The 23,476-nt window shown below is 31.0% G+C and overlaps 1 protein-coding gene and 1 long non-coding RNA gene across 2 annotated transcripts in view; one reads left to right on the top strand and one right to left on the bottom strand.

Moving 5' to 3' along the window:
• LOC145326584 (uncharacterized) overlaps nt 1-23,476 on the bottom strand; it is a 109,378-nt gene that overhangs the window by 43,249 nt on the left and 42,653 nt on the right. The window contains exons 8-13 of the mRNA XM_080169955.1: nt 20,386-20,528; nt 20,058-20,138; nt 2,683-2,761; nt 1,596-1,762; nt 1,099-1,188; nt 659-746 (exon numbers count right to left, since the gene is read on the bottom strand). Coding sequence (XP_080026081.1) covers nt 659-746; nt 1,099-1,188; nt 1,596-1,762; nt 2,683-2,761; nt 20,058-20,138; nt 20,386-20,528 — 648 coding nt within the window. The remainder of the gene's footprint in view (nt 1-658; nt 747-1,098; nt 1,189-1,595; nt 1,763-2,682; nt 2,762-20,057; nt 20,139-20,385; nt 20,529-23,476) is intronic.
• LOC145325536 (uncharacterized) lies at nt 8,966-10,742 on the top strand. Its single transcript, XR_013881506.1, has 2 exons — nt 8,966-10,429; nt 10,598-10,742. It is a non-coding gene; the product is annotated as an uncharacterized LOC145325536 (long non-coding RNA).

Here is a 23,476-nt window from a genome sequence, read left to right on the forward strand (position 1 = left end):
ACAGGTACTTTATTTGTTTACTTTTTGTGACCTACAAACAAAAGGACGTATGGATAACTGATTTATTTAGTTTATCTAAAGACGTGGTATTATTTCTGATAGTAGTTGTTGTACATGTAGCACTATCATTACTTACTTTGTATGACTTATTGACAGACGGACGGATAGATAACTAGTTATTTAGTTTTCCTATAGACGTGGTAATATTTCTGAGGATAGTTGTAGTATATGTAGCGCTACCAAAACATACTTTTATGACGTACAAACAGTCGGACAGACGAACGAAGAACTAATTTTTTAGTTAACCTAAAGACTTGGTACTATTTCTACTAGAATTTGAAGTAGATGTAAACTATCACAACTTACTTTTAGTGACATATAGACAAACGGACAGACGGACGGACAACTATTTAGTTTACCTAAATACGTGGTACTAATTCTGCTAGTAGTAGATGTAGCGCTACCATAACACACTTTTGTGAAGTAAAGACAGACAGATAATTGATATATTTAAATGGAAGCTTTTAATAGTGCCTGTAAAAATGACCAATGATAGGCCAATACACAGACTAAATTATCAATGGTAGGCCAGTATACATTTAAATGACCAATAGTAGGCCAGTATGAAGTTATTTTCTTTAGGCTTTATTTATTTTACCTAAAGACGTGGTACTATTTCTGCTAGTGGTTGTCGACGTTGCACTGCTTGCTGTAGAGTCATGACCTGGTGAATCTCTACCAGGGCTCTGAAATAAATAACATTATACATTTTAGATGTAAAGTATTTAAGCACAAAAAAATGTGTTCTATAAATCATTGCTTTCTTGAATCTGTTTGTCAATATGTATGTATCAAAAGCAAGTTATCTTATTTTCTTGATAGTATACCTCACCCTTAAAATTCGTTTTATAGTGAAAACGTTCATAAAAGTATTTCTAACTTAAAGGCCCAGAAAACCCTTGTAAATTAAAAACTCGCACAACTTATGTCTTAAATTTTAAAAAAATTCAAAATCGGTTTTTAGGAATGGGTGTTGTTTTTCAGTTCATATTAGAAATGAACACTTAAAAAGAGAAAACTTAAATAGAATATACTTACCAGTGTCATATCAATGCCTTGGTCTTCAGATCCAGTTTGTAGTACATGTACTTTACCACGTACATGGGGTGTCTCCCCATACATACCTCCCTGAAAATATATATAATTATTAGTACTAGTTGGTAGCACATGTACTTTACCACGTACATTGGGTGTCTCCCCATACATACCTCCCTGAAAATATATATAATTATTAGTACTAGTTTGTAGTACATGTACTTTACCACGTACATTGGGTGTCTCCCCATACATACCTCCCTGAAAATATATATAATTATTAGTACTAGTTAGTAGCACATGTACTTTACCACGTACATGGGGTACAAGGCCCAGGCTAACAAAAGTGGTATTAATTTATGATATATATTTTTATATTCATGGAAAAAATGTTTGTAATTCGATGCTATACATGATTTTTCAGTATGGTTGAGAACCAGTTGTTCTAATCCACCGGCTATTAATAGGTTTCAAATCCATACTGGATAAATTTTTATTACCTGTCCTCTATAGGGTCCAGGAAAGTTGAAAGGTGGATGTTGTTGATTTGTAGTGGCCTCCTGAAATCCTGTTCTGTTGCTGGCATCCGGCTGGAAGCTGCCAGCTGGCTGGAATGAGGAATAGTATTGGCCGCCGCTGCTTGTTGGCGGCTGCTGTCCTCCAACTCCTAAACATTAATATTATCAATTTTGCTGTTTTTATCTGCCTATTTATCCATCTATTAATCATATTTTTCTATTGTATAAAGTAGTAAGGTTTTTTTCTTTAGCTGAACATTTCAGGTAGCTTTATGCTATTTTATTTTAAGATTAGAGATTGGGCCAGGTTTTTGGCCGTTTTTCCTACCCTTTTGAAAACAGAGCCTAGTTTGCATCCACTATTAAATTACACAACCAGAATTATTAAAAGTTTCATAAATATGTTTTTTTATTCGTTGGCTTATGAAATTTGGGTACTTTGGTTGCTACAAACTTTTAATTCAATAATAACAATCTACAGAAAAAGTAATTTTGTTTACCATAATCAGGTGTGTACATTGTCTTATCCCTTATGATCCCTGAATGTATAAATATGTAGAAAAATTGTCCCCAGAAAAAAAAGCATCTGCCAATAAGTAGAACAAGTTAATCAATTTGTCAAATAACATAATTGATTACAACTTAAGTACATAATATGAACATTTTTTATGTATTTTTTTTACATATTTTTCAGTATTTTTTGGTTTTTACTTTTGTTTAATTCTTTATCATAAGCTAATTGTTTCCAAAACCGTATATGTATGTTTGTTATTTTGTAATTTTTTAGTGGATTTCCTTTTTTGGCTTTTAGAACTGCTTATATGCATTTATATGATTTCAAATGTTCTGTATCTATCTATCTATTTATCTATCTAGCTATCTATCTATCTATTTATCTATTTATTTATCTATCTATCTATCTATTTATCTATATATCTTTCTATCTTCCTATCTGTTTATCTGTCTATCTATCTATCTATTTATTTATCTTTCTATCTATCTATCTTTCTTTCTATCTTTCTATCTGTCTATCTATCTATCTATTTATCTATCTATCTATCTACTATACCCGCGTGTGGAGGATAGTTATTGTAGTTTGACATGTTAGAAGTTCTTCTGCCACGGCTGATGTTCAAATCTACATTCTCCTACAAAAAATATGAATTTTTACATACTCACAATTTAACTTTTTTGATATTGTCTAAAACATTTTCTTTTTTATATGATTTTACCTATTATTCTATCTGCATGTCTCTCTGTCTATAATGTCTTTCCCTATTCTATCTCTCCTCTTTTTTGTTGTTGTTTGTACTCAGTATATCTATCTTTATATAATAACTAGTGGCTGCGTACCTAGCATCTAGAGGTATGTATTCAATGGGGTATAGAAGATACAGAAAATAGCTAATATCCATCCTTAGGCTTAAATCTAAAATTGAATTAGTCTTAAACAATCCTTGGACCTACATATATACGGTCTATATATGAAGCTTCACTAAAAAGGAAAACGCAATCAGTTCAGTAGTCATTAAGATCTTAGGCTTCAGACAAAAACCTTACTACTTTATACAATATTATTATATGTATAAAAACAGTTTATTTCTTTAACTTTTTATTGATGGAATACATATGTTTCTCTATGAAAATAGATCATCAGTTCCAATTAAGATGTATGAAATAAGAGTTAAAAAAATATATGTCCTTGCATTTTGAATCCTTTTAAAAGACTAAATAAGAAAGAAGTGTTAGAAAATTATACCCCCTGCGGGATTTTTTTACTACTTATATCCTCTAGGGGTTGGGGGCGAATTAGCATCTTTATATAAAAAGGGGGAGGTTTTTAAAGAGAATCTTTAAAGGGAAAAATAGGTCATATTTTATCATTTGCAGTTTTACAAATTAATACATATCAAGATTTCAATAAAAATTTGATAATCTTATGCTAATAACCTAATTCAGGCATATAAACTGCAAACCAAAAAGATAGGCAAATCTGAATTTGCAGAATAGCAGCTATAATATTTATTTTATTTAGGATGATTTTACTGTAAATATAAAATGTAGATGCATCTTCTGGTTACAAGTTTCCACCATTAATTTTTTATTAATCAGCACCAATGAAGCACAAGATCTCAAAAATAGCATTTTGGGTAAAAACTGGTGAACCAAAAAGATATGCAAATCCAAAACAAATCAATGGAAAAATGATCTTTTTGCACTTTTTTCCTGTTTTAAAGATTGATTCTGATAAATTGACAGTTTTTTGAGGGATTTATGCATTAATTATTGTGAAATGTAGTATAAGGTAGAAATTAATGATTAAAATAAGAAATATTAGAAAAAAAGAAATTCGCCCCCTATCACTTTAGAGGACAGTTGCTGACCTCCAGTATTATGGATGAAGCTAAGTACATATTAAAAATAATAATTACTCCCAAAAGTATACAAAAAAGATTTTTAATGTGTTAAAAAAATCCATTTTAAAATCTTGATTTTAAGGATGATGGCTGATGATGGTTGATAGACAAGTTGTTGTAATGGGCATACTTAGGTAACATTTGGCTCACCATCATCACCAATAGGAGGGAAGTACATCATCCTCAAAATCAAGATTTGAAATGTTTTTTTTTAACACATTAAAAAGCATTTTTGTATACTTTTCAGGGTAATTTTTATCTTTAACATGTATTAGGCTACATCCATTAAACTGGAGGTCAGCAGCTGACCTCTAAAGTGATAGGGGTTGAATTTCTTTTTTTTTAATATTTCTTATTTAAAAAAATCATTAATTTCTACCTTATACTATATTTCATAATAATAAATGGATTAATCCCTTAAAAAATTGTGAATTGATCAGAATCAATCTTTAAAACAGAAGAAAAGTGCAAAAAAATCGTTTTTCCATTGATTTGTTTTGGATTTGCACATCTTTTTGGTTTTCCAGTTTTTACCCAAAATGCTGTTTTTGAGATCTTGTGCTTCATTGGTGCTGATTAATAAAAAATCAACAGTGGAAACTTGTAACAAAAAGATGCATCTACATATTATATTTACAGTAAATTCGTCCCAAATGAATAATGAAGCTGCCATTCTGAAAATTCAGATTTGCCTATTTTTTTGGTTCGCAGTTTATGTTTCTGTCAAAAGTCATGCAATGATATAGATTGAAATTACATTGTAATATTTTTAGATTAAAATAGAGCCACAAGATGAGACAGCAGAGGATAACCCTAAATTTGATCAGTTAGAGGAGATGGAGATTCAAGAGGTAAATCATCCAACATAAAATAATACTGTGACTTAACTTAGTTAAGATAATACTAATGTGTTATTTTTAGGAATATTCTCCTATGACTGTAGAGATGCCTGAAGAAGTAATAGACCCCCTTTCAGTATGTGAAGTGGTTATTGAATCGGAAGTAAGTTATATAAACTGAAAGTCATAAGTTATTACTTTTAATTTAATAATCTTATGCTAATAACCTAATTCAGGCATATATGTTTATGTCAAAAGTCATGCAATGATATAGATTGAAATTACATTGTGATATCTAACTCTTAAGATTTCAATAAAAATTTAATTATAATGCATTGTATTTAGGACGATTCTGCTACTGATATTGTGGAAGACCTTGAACTACATTATACTGATTCCGATGAAGAAAAACAGGTAACCAAAACATGATAATGGATTTTAAATTAAAATTGTCAAACATTACATATCTTGTGAACAATTAATATACTTTCAATATGACTTTTATAAATTGTATTTAGGATGATGCTTGTGCTTATTCCGAGTGTGCTGTGATAATAAATAAGATGAAACTGAACAAAACAATAATCGAGTATCTCCTCAAAAAGCAGTGTCCAAATGTCCAATTACACAAGGATAAATTTATGGCTAACCCTGAGAACATCAAAAAACATCTATTGGGTCCGGGAAGCAATAGTAGAACTAAAGAGTGTATCGATTGGATGAAAAAAAATGAGAAGCGACACAACAGTGCACTAGTTTATGCTGCAATCCATCACACGGGAGGTGTACCTAACACAGAGATTGGCACAAACAAGTTGATGAAAAGGCTGTTCCCCTCTGAGAAATGAAAGATATTGTCCATTACACTGTCATGTGACCATTATTTAAAAAAAAAAAAAAAAAAAACTCACAAAAAAAAATAATGTATCATTATATTTGTTTCATTATTATATTATATTAAATAAAATTACCTAATGAAAAATGTTAATGGGAACAATAACAAAAGGATTTTAGCAAATCTAAAGATCTTTTTTTTGTCATTTTCTACATATGGAAAGGAATATTTCCTCAAAAGAAAACCTTTTCACTTGTTATGTTTATTTCAACCTATAGCAGAAAGCATATATTTTGAATTTATCAACACTAAGCTTTATTTACTTTTTTTTTATATTTGTTAAGCTAAAAAGTTATAGGCAAAAAAGGTTTTCTTCATATGATTATGCAATATCCTCTTTGTGATTTTATATTTTTCACATTATCTCGATATCTAAATCAATCTACTAAAATCTTTAATTAGTCCATAAAAATGCAATTTATGTATGTTTATTTACAAAAAAAAAATAAAAAATAAATAAAAAAAAATAAAAAAAATTGTATTATTATATTTTTTCTTTGACCATTATTTAAAAAAAAAAAAAAAAAAAAAAAAAGGCAAGTTGATTTAGTATTATTTTAATTATTATTATTATTGTATTATTATATTTTTTTCAGATACAAATAAATATCTGAATTAAGAAATGTCTGAACTGAGAAAATACATTGACAAACGTCCGGAATGTTTCTTTACATTCAGAGATCTCCAGCCTTGGTTAATAACTTTTTATTGCAAACATTTTCATCATTGCTAATATGTTTAATGTAATATCAAGATAAATGGATAAATCTTTCAAATCTTTTTCATTTTTAAGGATAACTTTTGAAGATACTGTGCGCAAGAGGATTTACATTGAAGAATCGATTGTGCACAACAAGAGCAAGATGGCTGAAAATCATCATGATAACTATGAGTAAGTAATTTATCATACTAATTTTAAACAATGGTTTCAATGTATATGTGACATAACCTTTAACACAAGTTTTCCTTCTAAATCAATAATATACATAGGTTCCTGGTTAAGTTGAAAGAAGCTTTGGATAAGATATTTGATCACCCATGTTATGTCCAAAAGGAATATCTGAACTCAATGATGGAAGGACCAATGAGCCACTGAATTAAGGTGGCAGAAAAAGGAATCACAATCCAAAGCTTAAAGATGGAAGACATTCTGCGATGTGGAGAAATTCTATCTTCTTTCTATGTGCATCTGCCATGTGAACAATGGTAAATTTAATAAATTATTCTATTTCAGTAAACACTCGGTTTCATTTTGTTACAAAATCATTATTATAAAATAATTTGAAATACTGCAATACTTTGATTTAAGTTTGATATTTATTTTGTTGTCTTAGGAAGTCAAATGTTGAGCTGACCCAAGTTACTGAAACACTGGCAAGAAAATACTTGGAAGGATGTGCTGTTGCAGATTTCCAATTCCTTAATGGATTCCAATGCCAAGGCCAAAGAAGCCAATAAATTATGAGAAGAGAAACCTGTAAGTCCAAGATCTTGGCATTGGCAAGTGGTCCACTCACCAAAGAGAGTCTTGAAGAAATCAAGGACAAAAAACTCTACAAAGTGCGAGAGATTACAAACGAAGTGTTTGGCTACCATGCAAGATCTGATGATCTAAAAACTTGTCCTCTATGCCTAATAACAACAACACGCACCAGATTTACAAAAAGGCATGTGAGTGATTTGCGTTGTAAGTGGAAAAATATCAACAAACATGAGAAAGTGGGCAAGGTAGTAAATGAAGAAACACCTACTCCTGCTGTAGGCTCTATGCCCAAGACAGTACTGACCAACTTCAAAAGAAGTTGTGGCTTTCCTTATGGTCAACTCCCTTCTCACACATTAAATAACATTGAAGAGGAGAAGCTACTGACCCCATTTGTTGGCCTCCTAAAAACTGACAAGTTTGAACAATTGGAAATGTGGAAAGCTGAAAATGAAGCGATAATTTTTTATGACTTAGCCCCAGTGAGAACAAAAAAAATCTGCCAGAGAAAGTCTAATGAAGGCGACCAGGTGTTATAAAAAGTGGAACTTAGATACAGCTGAAGATAGACACATCTATAGTCACCTGGTTCCTGAAGACATGAAAGTTCTTAATGATTTTCTCCAATATGAGAATATGAGTCTAATGACTATAAAAAATTATGCCTCTCATATTTTTGGTAATAGACCAAAAACACTGTTGTCCACACTAAAAGCAAATGGTGTGGGCAAGATTAGTGATTTGGTCCCCTGCGAAGGAAAAGACACTAATCCAGAGGATGATTCATTTCAATTTAAATTTATTGTCCCCGGTTCTTCATTCTAACAATCAGTTGACTTAAATACCAAACAATTCGCAAATGAAAAAGTAAAGATTTTTGCTCTTCAGAAGTTCCTAGAGTTTCTTTTAGAAAAAATCAACAGTGAACCTTTTATAGGAGGCGTTTACAACAATCCACTATTGGTAGAAACGTACCGCAATGCCTGTCAGCATGGTGTGCCATCAGGACTGCAACAGAAATTGAAAAAAATTATGAACTTACACAGTAAAACCATAACTTCAGCAGAGATCAAGTGTTTGGTTAGAGAAGAAAATACTTTAGAAAAGATATTATCAAAAATGAATTAGGCAAACAAAACTCTGAAACCAAAAATGGAAGTTAAGTTGGAAGTTGTCAACAAGATGATAACAGTTGCTCTGGAAAGAAAGTGTGAACTATCTGAGAAGGATTTGAAGATAATCAAGAAAGAATGGAAACAAGCCAATGAAATACTGTGCCTATTGATGTCAACCAATGATGGAAACAGAAGGCAGAACTATGTTTTACTAACCTTGCAAGGGTTTGGTACAGCAAACGAAAGAAGTGATGGTGATAGAGTTACTATCCATGTGTTATCTGGAAATAATCCTTGCAACACAAAAGAACAGAACAAATTATTAGGAACCAAAATAGGAACAGTTAGGACAAGCATATGTATTCCTTCCTGGTGAAACAATTTCTGCCGCTCCGTACAAAATATTGGTCCTACATTGGCATAACAAAAGATAGTCATCCTTTAGAATGGAATCATTTTCCTGTCCTGTCCAGTAAATTAGGACAAAATCAAATAGGAAAAAATGGTATTCCTCGCAATGTTATCTTGCATCTAGATGGGAAAAATATCATAAACAATATACGGGCAATGAAAGGTATTGATAAAGACCAAGGGGGGGGGGGAAGTTCTGCCACTTTCGCGTAAACAGTGTGCAGTGGACTAGGTATTGATTTTAGATTATAGGTTATTTAGGATAAAAGTTTACTTTTGGGTATTAGTTCACGTATATTTAATCATTTTTTGAATAGGTCTCCAGGTTCAGGTGCTGCAGGCTGGAAGGTCGTTTCTGGACAGGTAAAAAAATTAAAAAAATTTTGTTTGAAGAGTTAGAGAGCAACTTATAAAACAAAATATGCTTCTTTTTGAATGTTATTAACATATCTGCAGAAAAAATTAAATTCGGCCTCCAGGTTCAGGTGCTGCAGGCCTCCAGGTACACTCTGGACAGGTAAAAATTAAAAAAAATTATTTGAAGAGTTAGAGGTACACTTATTAAACCAAATATGCATCTTTTTGAATGTTATTACCATATTAGAAGAAAAAATGACAATCGGCCTCCAGGTTCAGGTGCTGCAGGCCTCCAGGTACACTCTGGACAGGTAAAAATTAAGTTTTCTTATTTGAAGAGTTAGAGGTACACTTATTTAACCAAATATGCATCTTTATGGATGTTATCATCATATTTGCAGAAAAATTTAAAATCGGCCTCCAGGTTCAGGTGCTGCAGGCCTCCAGGTACACTCTGGACAGGTAAAAATTAAAATTTCTTATTTGAAGAGTTTGATGTACACTTATTTAACCAAATATGCATCTTTTTGGATGTTATTACCATATTTGAAGAAAAAATGACAATCGGCCTCCAGGTTCAGGTGCTGCAGGCCTCCAGGTACACTCTGGACAGGTAAAAATTAAAAACATTTATTTGAAGAGTTAGAGGTACACTTATTTAACCAAATATGCATCTTTTTGGATGTTATTACCATATTTGAAGAAAAAATGACAATCGGCCTCCAGGTTCAGGTGCTGCAGGCCTCCAGGTACACCCTGGACAGGTAAAAATTAAAATTTCTTATTTGAAGAGTTTGATGTACACTTATTTAACCAAATATGCATCTTTTTGGATGTTATTACCATATTTGAAGAAAAAATGACAATCGGCCTCCAGGTTCAGGTGCTGCAGGCCTCCAGGTACACTCTGGACAGGTAGAAATTAAAATTTCTTATTTGAAGAGTTAGAGGTACACTTATAAAACAAAATATGCATCTTTTTGGATGTTATTACCATATTTGAAGGTAAATTGACAATCGGCCTCCAGGTACACTCTGGACAGGTAAAAATTTAAATTTCTTATTTAAAGGGTTAGAGATACACTTATTAAACCAAATATGCAACTTATTGGATGTTATTACCATATTTGAAGGTAAATTGATATTCGGCCTCCAGGTTCAGGTGCTGCAGGCCTCCAGGTACACTCTGGACAGGCAGTTATAATATTTTTTGATACTTTTTGATTTGGACACCTTACCTGGATCCTGGTGACCACTGGTGACTGCTTGTGGCCGCTGGCAAGGTAAATTCCAATAAAGGTAATATTTGATATTAGAGGAAAGGTTTAATAGAAAATTATTAAAATATAATAATATGACAAAATTTATTAAGTAAGTCTTCTATTTTTGTTCCAGGCAGGCTCTAGGTAGCCTCCAGGAGCCTGCTGGCAAGTTTAAAAAATCAATTTTATAATTTGTTTTATTTAGATGAAAGGTTTGAGTTGTGCTCCAGATAGGGTCAAGGTGGCCTCCAGGAGCCAGCTAGATAGATCTGTATTTATTACTTTTTGTTTATGTATGGTTTTCCACACATATGCAAAATATAATTCTGTCTAAGATATAATATTACAGATACTCAGAATGGGGAATGCAATTTCAATAGGATTCAGATTATAAAGTATAGATGCTAGTGAAATAATTTTAAAATTACTACTGAGAGAGATTAATTTTATCCAGATGTCATTCAGAGTAGGGGATTTTTTTTTCCCGGCTTTTTTTGAAATTCAAGTAGTGCCGTTGCAATTATTATACCTTTTGGTGAAAAAACACTTGTGTAAAAATTTTAACCATTTTGGACAAGTATTATGCCCAGTAATTTCACTTTGAAATTTTGACGCCCCCCTTATGGGGGTCAAAAAATCATTGCATCAGAACTATGGCTTCATGGTGCTCCCTGAATAGGTCTTGAGGAGTAGAATCAGGAATTTTTGAAATTTTGAAAATATCTCGTTCCTAGCCTGAGAAAAGTTCAAAAAACCTTTAAAAATTGGCCAATTTAAAAAAATGGCGTTTTTTAGGGGTTTTTTGAACTTTTCTCAGCCTAGGAACGAGATATTTTCAAAATTTCAAAAATTCCCGATTCTACTCCTCAAGACCTATTTAGGGAGCACCATGAAGCCATAGTTCTGATGCAATGATTTTTTGACCCCCATAAGGGGGGCGTCAAAATTTCAAAGTGAAATTACTGGGCATAATACTTGTCCAAAATGGTTAAAATTTTTACACAAGTGTTTTTTCACCAAAAGGCATAATAATTGCAATGGCACTACTTAAATTTCAAAAAAAGCCGGGAAAAAAAAATCCCCTAATTCAGAGCTACAGATTCTCCATCCAGGTTAGTAAAATATAAAGAAATTCTTAGATTGTATATTCAATCCAATTCCACGTCTAAAGAAAAAGGCAGGAATTCCTGACACTTAAATACCTGGAGGCATGCAGCACCTGAAACTAGAGTCCAATTTGAATTTTTTTTGTAAATATGATAATAACATCCAAAAAGATGCATATTTGGTTTTATAAGTGTACCTGTAACCCTTTAAATAAATTTTTTTAATTTTTACCTGTCTAGAATGGATCTGGAGGCCTGCAGCACCTGTACCTGGAGGCCGAATATCAATTTACCTTCAAATATGGTAATAACATCCAAAAATACGCATATTTGGTTTAATAAGATTACCTCTAACTCTTTAAATAATTTTTTTTAAATTTTCACCTGTCCAGAATGTACCTGGAGGCCTGCAGCACCTGAACCTGGAGGCCGATTGTCATTTTTTCTTCAAATATGGTAATAACATCCAAAAAGATGCATATTTTGTTTTATAAGTGTACCTCTAACTCTTCAAATAAGAAATTTTGATTTTTACCTGTCCAGAGTGTACCTGGAGGCCTGCAGCACCTGAACCTGGAGGCCGATTGTCATTTTTTCTTCAAATATGGTAATAACATCCAAAAAGATGCATATTTGGTTAAATAAGTGTACATCAAACTCTTCAAATAAGAAATTTTAATTTTTACCTGTCCAGAGTGTACCTGGAGGCCTGCAGCACCTGAACCTGGAGGCCGATTTTAAATTTTTCTGCAAATATGATGATAACATCCATAAAGATGCATATTTGGTTAAATAAGTGTACCTCTAACTCTTCAAATAAGAAAACTTAATTTTTACCTGTCCAGAGTGTACCTGGAGGCCTGCAGCACCTGAACCTGGAGGCCGATTGTCATTTTTTCTTCTAATATGGTAATAACATTCAAAAAGATGCATATTTGGTTTAATAAGTGTACCTCTAACTCTTCAAATATTTTTTTTTAATTTTTACCTGTCCAGAGTGTACCTGGAGGCCTGCAGCACCTGAACCTGGAGGCCGAATTTAATTTTTTCTGCAGATATGTTAATAACATTCAAAAAGAAGCATATTTTGTTTTATAAGTTGCTCTCTAACTCTTCAAACAAAAATTTTTTAATTTTTTTACCTGTCCAGAAACGACCTTCCAGCCTGCAGCACCTGAACCTGGAGACATATTCAAAAAATGATTAAATATACGTGAACTAATACCCAAAAGTAAACTTTTATCCTAAATAACCTATAATCTAAAATCAATACCTAGTCCACTGCACACTGTTTACGCGAAAGTGGCAGAACTTCCCCCCCCCTTAATACCTTCAATGATAACAGACATGCCCAGGTCAGTGGAGCATGGAAGTCAGGAGTGACTGAAAATTGATATTTGGGCACAAACCATCAAACAAACTACCAAACCAACTACCTTGAAACTAAAGAACAAGAAAGAAGAGCAGGAAATGAAAAACGGTCTAAATATATGCAAGAAGAACTTGGTCTTGAACAACCTCAAGAGTATTGAGTTCTGGATCCACCATTACAAGCAGAAAATGACAGACCTAGCATTTTGAGTGGTGTAGATCAATCACTAGTTTGTGAAAAACTAGACCAACTCAAATACAATCCAATATGCACAAAAAGAAGAAATGATGTGTTGGCTATACATTTTACATCAGCTGTCATCAGCAGTATTGATCCAGAGTCATCAAGAGCATTTACTAACAAAGATTACTTCCCTAAAACAGGACAAAGACGAAACTTTATTTTTTCTTTTGTATCAAATCCAAAGTTCCCAGAGTTAAATGATTCAGTTAAGAAAACAATGGCAAAGTTTCCTACAACAGTTTTAATGGATGAAGCAATGTATAGCATAAAACTTTATAACACTGTGAAAGAAATCTGCCGTAGAGGAAAACACTTCTATGTTTTCAAGGTAACTTAAGCTTTTGTTTTCTTTTAAGCAAATAATTATATATATAAAAAAAGAACATTTATTTCAAGAAATCTTAAACATCTATAAACATTATAATAATGGCTACATCTAGTTGATATAAGAAAGTACATTTTTTAAGGAAAAGGAAAGAAATCATCTTATTTTATTGTTGATTTTTCCCTAATAGCATTCTAGCTTTAAGGCCTTATCCTGGGGGGGGGGGGGAGATATTTTTATTTTTTATTTTACTATTCCCTGTCAGGGGTGGGGGATTTTTAGAAAAATCAACAATGTTTGGTTAGGTCACCCCCCTCCCCTAAACATTTTTAGAAAAATCAACAATGTTTGGTTAGGTCATCCCCCCCCCAACAGTTTTAGAAAAATCAACAATGTTTGGTTAGGTCAACCCCCCCCCCCAAACATTTTTAAGAAAAATCAACAATATTTGGTAAGGTCAACCCCCCTCTGAACATTTTAAGAAAAATCAACAATGTTTGGTTAGGTCACCCCTCCCCCCTCTGAACATATGGTCTGCCCGCATGTCTGTAGTGAATTTCAAGTCTATAGACCAATTTTGAAAGGAGCAAGCTCAAAAAAACTAAAACGACAGTTTTGGACTTTTCGCAAGACCAAACACAAATTTTGCAGACCAAACACAAATTTTGCAAGACAAAACACAAATTTTGCAAGACCAAACACAAATTTCGCAAGACCAAACACAAATTTTGCAGACCAAACACAAATTTATATAATAGGTTTTTCTTTTTCTTTCATTTCCCAATCTTTTCCTTGAAATAAAAATGCGCAATTTTTGTTGATAATCTATGGACAGATGTTAATACTTACAATGGAGAAGGGTGATTTAATCTAAAAATGAAAATAGTCTTGTATAAGAAAGTTTTGATTGCCTGAATTATTTGATCATTTGTATAGATTAGCTAGAAAAAAATGCTTTCCTCCAAATATGGCAGTTGGTACTCTTGCATTATTGTAAATTAAAGTTTTTAATTTTAACAAGAAGCTTCACAAAGTGTCTCAAAAAATCAGCAATGTGAAGTCAATGTGAAGGGATTATCCATCTCTTTTAATAGGGATTTTCTTTCCTACTTCTCCTCTCTTCCCTCATTTTTATGACATCACATGGATGATTTTTTTGAGAAAGTTTGTAAAGCTTCGGATGACAACATGCCATAAACAAATATAGTTATGGAAGTAGTTCCCCTTAATTTTCAAAAATAAGTTGTAAATAAATGGGAGATAGTTTTCTCCCTCTGCCTATCAAGTCTTAGTTGCATCTATGAGGCATGCAAACCCACAAAATAGAAGTTTAATTTACAATTTGAGGCAGAATGTTTTGTCTAATGTAGAAAAATAGTTGAATTTAATGAATAAAACTCCCTTTAGATCCCTTTACATACTTGGGATGCCTATAATCTTCAACCTCCTTCCCATCAAATAAAATGGGCAAGGTATGATATTTTTACTAAATGAGTAAAAGTTTCAGATTAATTATATGTTCTGGATTACTATCTATCTATCCTTCAGATTGGAAGCGCTTTTCTAATTTTAAATCATTTTTTAAAGGTTTTGTTAACAATAAATAATTATCAATAAGAGGCTCCTAATTAGGTCTTATATCTCCAAACAACAGTAGCAAGAAAAGTGAGGTGAAGGTCCAAACAGCTTTATTTTTTTACCCTTGAAACCTAACTGTGCAATTGAGAGAAGATTGCTAGTTTCAGCAATAAGACTATTTATATGTTTATCTGTTAAAATTTTTGGATATGTTAAACACCATCTCTTTTAAAATAATTACTTTTACTGAAAATGAGATTGCCCAAGAAGGGTAAACTAAAGTATTATTTAAATTTAATGATAATGGTAAATACTAAAGGGTGTGAAAGAGCCTAATAACCTGTAAGTATCGCTATTATAAAGTAGCCACTTTTAACCCTTGCTTGTAATGATTAATGCTTTATGATCATCTTAATTATAGAGTAAAAGCTCTACAAATTTTATCATAGAAATAAAGAGCAATAATTCTATATCTGTCATGATCTATCAATATTGTCTAAACATGTTTTTTTTAATTTACTTTTTACGTAATCATCCAGCCTTGGTTCTGGCTAATTTATGTGCACACCTATTGAAAGGATTCAGTAATCATAAATTTTAAAAATTCATTCAATGTTAAGTGGGCGTTTACTGGACTAAGAAGCTAAGATAATTTACTTGAAGATATTTAAATTGGTGGATTTTCATGATGACAACTAAAGGTAAGAATTTATTTTAACTTAAATATTTTTTAATAGTACAACTAACTTATCTTATACTTCCTAATTCAATCCGTTTGGACATTTAAAATAATTATCCTATTCATATGATATTTGGAATAATGAATCCTAGATAAACAAGGTATAATATTATAATTGAAGCATGTCTATAATAAAGTCCTTGAACAATTGTTTAATAAATTTAATACAAATTAGTTACAACTTAAAAATTAATATTCAACATAAATTCTGACACTCTACAAGTCTAAATGTTCGTTTGTATATCATCCTTGTTGCTTTTAAAAAGATTAATAAAATATTTCTCTTTATATCTATAAAGCTTACCACTATTGGAAGTTACCAAACATACTTCTAAAATAATTCAAATTAGGCTAAAAAAACCCTTTATTTCCATACCAATCAGTAAAAAATCATGGCCGTTTTATTCTCTATAAAAATGTTAAAGATACAACTTACACGTAAAATGTTAAGATTAGGCTTAGTTAGCAATACATAGCAAAGTTAAAACTGAATGAGTTTCAAAATTATTAGTGACTTCGCCTCTAGCATCTATGGGAGAGAGCATAAAAAATAGCATTAAAGCCTCACAAAGACTTTTAAATTTTAGAAATAAAATGGCTTAAAACCGTTCCCGGAATTATATGAAGAATCCATAATATTAAGATCTCCAAGGGTTATGTTATCAGAGAGATTTTAACCAGCAAATAAAAAACCTTACTACTTAATATAAGATGTTTGTAATATAATTTATTGTTTTATTTGGTAGATATAAGGTTCTAGTAGTAAAAGTAATATTGGTTATGATGTCGAAATAAAAATACGACTAAATTAACGTATAAGTTGATTATATGTCATCCATGGCCATAAGCGCTACAATAATAGCCTAAAACCATACCGGGACCAATACTACACCTTCTTTAAAAGGACAGGCATAATAATTAAGAGAAATGAATTTATAAACTGTAAATAATAGTGAATTAAAGAGTAGCTCTGTTACAATAAAGATTACAGCACTTAAAATGAAATAATAAATACCAAAAAAGGAAAATTAAGAAGTAACTTTTATAGTATGTAATAAAACATTTAACCCATTACTCCCTCTTTAAAGCAAAGCTTTGCTATAAAACACTTTGTCCGTCCGTCTGTTTTTCCTTTCATATGTTTGTTCAGAAATTGAGATGCGCAGCTTATTACATTTAAGAAGATTTCCTTAACAATACGCTTAAGATTCTTAAATTTTAGTGAAGATTCCCATGAAAATAAAGCATCTGCTCACAAGATTAGACCCTCCCTTTTGCTGTTTTTAATATTTCCATATCTGTGCTTCACTACTTATGGATGTTGTCGTACTTGTTTTTTATTCATTTCTTTCTCTTTTCCATAGGATTTATTTTATTCCTTTGCAATAGAAGGTGGAGAGTATCAGGAAGGGAGGGGACATTAGGCTGTGTATTACACTAGTCCCCAAAGTTTTACAATAACGTTTTCTCTTTCGTAACCTTAAGAACTTTAGGGCCTCTTACTAAATTTTGATAGGTTGGTTCTTTAAGCTTAGTGTCCAAACGTTCCAACAACTTACTTATAATTTACAGAAGTGGTAATTTTGTGTCATTGGGGACATACATCAATTTCTCAGCTATTGTTTTATCCTTTAGATCACTGGGACAGATAAATACATCCAGCTACATTTAGCTACACTAAAAGCTCTCAAAAAGCAGCAATTATTATGAAGGAAAAAATCTAACAGAATTTAGAAAGATAAAAATTTACTAATGTGATCTTTACAGAAGGAATAAAAAGGTGCTCAAAGGGATTGGACAATGGTCAATAAATTCTTCTTCTCCTTATTTTCCTGTGTAAAATTCTACCTTTGGTTTATATTTTGTTGTCCCATCCCTCTCTGATTGCAATGGTTTTAACATTAAAAGCATTACATAGCTGATAAATTTTCAATTTCCCCTTTTTTTTTGTTTCCCTCTTTTTTATAATGAAAGAAATGATTATGAAACTCTCATGGATCTAAAGGGATAAGACAACAGCCGATAAAATTATGTACTTCCCCAATGATGATAATTATTATAAATAATCCCTTCAGTAGATTAAAATTAGTGTTTAAAACGTTTGAACACTCAACCTAATGAACAAACCAATCAAAATTCATTAAAGCCTCCAAAGTTGTTACTATACTCTCTGTGTGTAAAACTTTGCCTTTTTTAAGGACACCATGGAAACTGTCCCAATTTTGTATAACTTTTGCGGAACATGTTCCAGTTACGTCATATACGTTTCGGGAAAGAGAAAGGGAAGGGGGAAAGAAAAAAAAGGGAAGGGGGGAAGAAAAAAGAGATGGGAGAAAAGGGGGTTTCCCCATCTCTTTTGAAGAGATTTTCTTCCCCCCTTCCCTTTCTCTTTCCCGAAACGTATATGACGTAACTGGAACATGTTCCGCAAAAGTTATACAAAATTGGGACAGTTTCCATGGTGTCTTTTTAAGTCTTATTTTAAAAATATCCTTATCCTGAATTATATAATATTGCAACAAATTTAGAAACAGTTTAGTTTAGACTTATAAGTTAATATTGTGCTTATCGGGTTCTGACACTCTACAAGTGATAATATTCGTTTGTCCTTCCAGCTGATTTTAGAGCTTAGCTTTTATGGATATTGTCATCCATGTTTTTTTTTTTTTATTAGGATAGTTCTAATTTAACGAAAATAATTGCAGTGAAACTGTTTTTTGTATGGTGCCAGCTTAATTTAGAAGGAAATTGCAAATAAATTTGCAAGAGAAATAAAGTGTGCAAAAAATATATGGCCGTCCTAACCATTCTCTTTATAAGGAAGACATATTTAAGTTAAATGCTTTTTAGTCAACTGTTGGCTTCGCCTAAAGCTTTTAGTGTAGGCTAAAAAAAAACAATAACTGATTATTTTTTCAAATTTTAGAGTGGTAAGGGTTGAAGGGTTTAGGTGTCGTATTATCTAAAATTGTAGACTTAACTCTCTAACTGTTCATGAGATCTTAACGTACAAACATAAACAAATAAATAGCATTAAAATTAAAAAATTTTCTTACTTCCATTTAAACTCAATTTTATAATGATTAATTTGTGCTATAAAGACATATAGAAAATAACTGCCAGACGTTAAGAAATGCAAAAGTAAAGTCATATAATTCAATTTTACATGGTATACCTACATTCAAACGTACATTCCTATCTAACAGCCGAAAAATACCAAATATCAAATGCCATACGACTGATATTTTTGTGATATTTAAGCTATTACGCCTAGTCTAATTTTAGTATATATGCAAAAAACACAAATTTATAGCTTATAAGGAGCTAATTTTTGGCTATTTAATAGGATTTAATTTGTTGTTTTGTATTAAATCCACGAAAAATTTGACATAGTTAGCCCACATGGCTATAAAAACCTATTTTGGTGAAAATCTATTTCCAATAAACGTATGAATTAATACTCTTACAATGTGGCCTGTATGTCAGTATGTCGGTTATGCACACATTAGAATTTAAAATAAAATATTAAACTTAACTAATTTTGTATCATGGATAAAAAACGAAGTAGTGGGTTTCGTCGTATTTTCACAGTAGCTTTTCTCCTATTTCTAGCCACTTTGGGGGGCTTTAACCCCGCGGGGCCTATTTCCCAACCAAGTAAACAAGATATAACCTATCAATAGCTACTGTGAAAACACGACGAAACCCGTTACTTCGTTTTCTTTCCATGATTCCTGATTTTCATGAAACAGTACATGGGTCATGATTTTTTTATTATTACTGTTTAATAGTTTAAAATTATTTATAAATTGTAAATATTTGAATCTAACGTAGTTTCCTTTCAATCTTTCTTTCACTGCATTCAACTAAAGCTTTAATATGTAATAAAATAAAACTTTTATAGGTCTGAAGTTTCTTTTGATGTGTCTAAAAAGACTTTGTCTGATTGTCTGTCTGCCTGTCTGTCAATAAAAATTACTTATTTCAATGTCTGTCTGATCGTCTGTGTGTCTGTCAATTTATATGTGTGTATTGGACATTTTTGTGGAAAGGGAGTATGTTTGTTTGTCTGTTGGTATGATCCATCTACCTATCCATTTTTTTGCATACATACAATATATTTCTTTTCTAATCGTCAATCCGTAAGTCTGTTTCTATTAACTAATTTGTCATTAAGCACTTTTCTTATTTGCCTTGTAAAAAATGTCTATAAATCTAAGTTTTTCTTCGTATGTCTGTCTGTTTGTTCATTTCCATTAAAAATAGAAATTAAAAGTAAAGTATAATACAGTAAAATGTTACCTTATTTGAAGAGCTTAGGTTGGAGTATGATGCACTAAGGCTCCTATGTTTTCTTCTAGCTGGGGCTATTGGCGGTTCAACCTAATTTCGGAAAAAAAATAGAATTATTGAACAAGTGTAAAATAAATGTCAAGTTTCATTAAAAGGCAGGGAGGGAGGAGACAATTGACTGCAAATTTCACTGTTACCCAAAGTTTTATAACCACGTTGTCTTATTTGTTGGCGCAAAAACCTTGGGTAATTTTTTTGATATTCATTGGTCGATTCAAAAGTTTTCAACATAATAATCTGGTGTAAGACTTGAGTAATAATAAATAAATCTTCGAACCTTGCGTAGGCCTCCAGGAAGGCTGGACAATTGTGCAGGTAGGTCTAGGTACCCGGATCCAGGTCTGGTCACACTCTCCAGGTACAGTCCGGAGCTACGTTGGAGGCTTGGGGTGGAACCCTTTCCAGCTAGGCACACGTTACCTGAAATTTGCAAACGAAAATTAGAAGTCCGTATTCATATCACTTTTATTTTTTTTTCTCAATAACTTTTTCTCCTCTTTAACTCCTGTTTCCTTTTTATATTGTTTTATTTATTATATTTTTCCCAAACTAATTCTTTCTCTCTCTTTTCCTTTTTTCACCAATTTCTTTCTTTTTGTCTTTCTATTAGAATATATCACAAATTTCTCTCTATATATAGATTTTTTCTCTTTCTCTTTTGCTCTCTCTTTATCTTACGACTAGCCACGGTTGGACCCTCAGATGTAAAAACTTTATTTTAGTGTTTGGCCAAAATGACTTAGCAATTGTATCTGTAAGTACGTCTAATAACACCCTTTGCTATTTTTAAAATCCTAGAAAATTTTTTTTGCAAGAAAATTGCATAAATTCGCAACCTTTTTTAGAACCACTACATAACTCGAGTTTTAAAACTTTTTATATAAAATCCTTTTTACAAAAAATATCAATAATTACTTAAAGGGCGAATATAGGTTGAATATAATATGGGCTCAAAAAAACCGTGCAATTCCATAGATTATAAGTAACTTTAAGATATTGACATATCCAAATGTATAAGTCTGTTATAGCTTAAAACCTGAACATTCTCAGGATAAATTTATGTAATAAGTGTGGTTCCCTAAGAACTCCAAACACCCTAGCATCACACAAGGCTTCGGTTTAAGTTTGAATTAAAAAGCTTTCGTTAAATGATAGTCGTAATAAAAGTGGAAACCAGTTATCAATCTATTTTTTTGTATTGTGGATTGTTTCTTCCTTGACAATATTCCCCAACAAAGTGTAAAGTATATGAATTTTATTTTTTTTAAAAAACCTTTACAGGAGAAATTTTATTTCATGTAAGTATGAAAATTATATGGTAATTGTTATAATTAATTTAAAGAGGACAAAAATAATAGGTGAATAGTGTTTTTTTTCTTATATTTTTTTCTGGAGAAAATCTGGCGATCGGTGCGTTTGTGTGTGTGTGTGTTGAAAAATGCGTACTAGGGTAATTATATCATCAAGAATTAATCATTGATCTTTATACAGAAAAAAAAACTTTAAAACGTATTATTTACCCTAGTAATTACTCCGGACGCAAATTGACGCAAATTATTTTATGCTTTTTAAAAAATCAATAAAATAGTATATAATATAAAAAAAATAAACACTTAAATTATCAATTAAGATGCATGCCAATGTAATAATCAATTAAACTTAAGAAAACTAGTCAAAAAAAGTCTTGTAAAGGGGTAAAATAAACGATTTTGTTGACTTTCTCTTTTATCATATGTTGAAGTAAAAGCAAAAATTGCAAAATCTACTTAAGGATTTTTTTGATTTTTTAAATTTAACATAGATATTTTAAAAGTATGTAATGGCACCTTTCATATAAGCTCATATCATATTGAAACTATATTCGCCCTTTAAAATTAAACCTGAAAGAAAAAAAATCTCATTACACGTGTTAATTTGCATGTTTTAGGTCTTTTTTTGAGGAAAGTATAACTTCCACATTTTTGACAATAATTATATTTTTTTAACATTTCAAAGTAAAATATAATAAAACTTAAACGATTTTTCTTGAATTATCAGTTGAAAATTTCATCAAACATGCAATTTAAGTGATGAAAATTTAATAAAACCATTTTTTGAATGTTTAGAATTACCAATTTTCTACATTTAAAACAAAATGTTAACAAAATTTAAAAACATTTTAACATATAACTTCAAAAATCAATAACATTTTATAAAAAGATGTTTCAAAAAATAAATCATTAAAAGGTATTAAAATGCATTTGAAATTACTTAAAATTAAAACGAGAACATCTTTTTACACTGTATTCTGTGTAATAGAGTTTAAATGACATGATTAGTGAATGAAATATTTCCTAAACTCATTAAGCCTTTTTGTGACTATATTAAAAAATAATTTATTTTGTTTTATATTGTTTTTTTTATTCAAATATTTGACAAAATTTTCCCTACGTCAATAAAATAAAGTCAGTTTTTTACTGTTTCCAGGTTTTTCTTTATAATTATAACAATTAAATATAATATAAATCTTCATTATCTTTTATTTGAATTATCATACACATTAAAATGTAAAGTATAAGCTAGAATAGCACTTTTTTCAACGAATATTTTAATGACATTATATCAAAATAATTCCTCTTAAATATCACACAACATATGATTGGGAAGTATAGCCATTTCTTGGAGGTATAATATTTACAAAAATACCATTAATTCTGTTTTTATCAGAAGTTAAAAAAATTGAACAATTCTAAAACAATGGTTGGCTGTCTAGATATTGAGTACACTAAGACTACGGCTCTGTTCTATTGAAATAACGTTGCAAAAAGAGGGGTTCTGAAAGTAATCTACCTATTTTTTTTTAAAGAACCAACAAGTACTGTCAGTATCTTTTTTCTTGTAATCTAGCAGACAATTAAATCATAACACAATTTTCATGATAAAATATTCAGGTTTCTACTTCACATTTTAAAAAATATACTGATCAATAAAATGTTCAAAATTTTACTTTGTACTAATTGAAAAAATATGTTGTAATTCTTATTTTAAAGTTACATTTTTATCCCTGACAAAATCATAGACGACTTTTAAAGGCATCTTATCTAAACTTTTTGAAGAAAAACTTAAAAACGTTAATTAAGTATGAAAACTATTTTCTTAGATTTTTCTGAAGTTATTATCGCATTCTATGGGTTTTTTATTATCATTTACTTATATCGAAAGTGCCAAACATTGTACCCTTACTTATTCATTTAATAAAAAACCAACCGTGTAGCGGTTACGCCCCTAGAAGCCTCTAGGGGCACTCAACTCTTGACCTTATCTCATTTTAAATTTGGATTTTAAAAGAGTAAAAAAATATTTTTTTTTTTTTTTTTTTTGGGGGGGGG

The sequence above is a fragment of the Acartia tonsa genome, chromosome 8 (genome assembly GCF_053477335.1).
Source record: "Acartia tonsa isolate MP-2025a chromosome 8, ASM5347733v1, whole genome shotgun sequence".
Lineage (NCBI taxonomy): Eukaryota > Metazoa > Arthropoda > Copepoda > Calanoida > Acartiidae > Acartia > Acartia tonsa.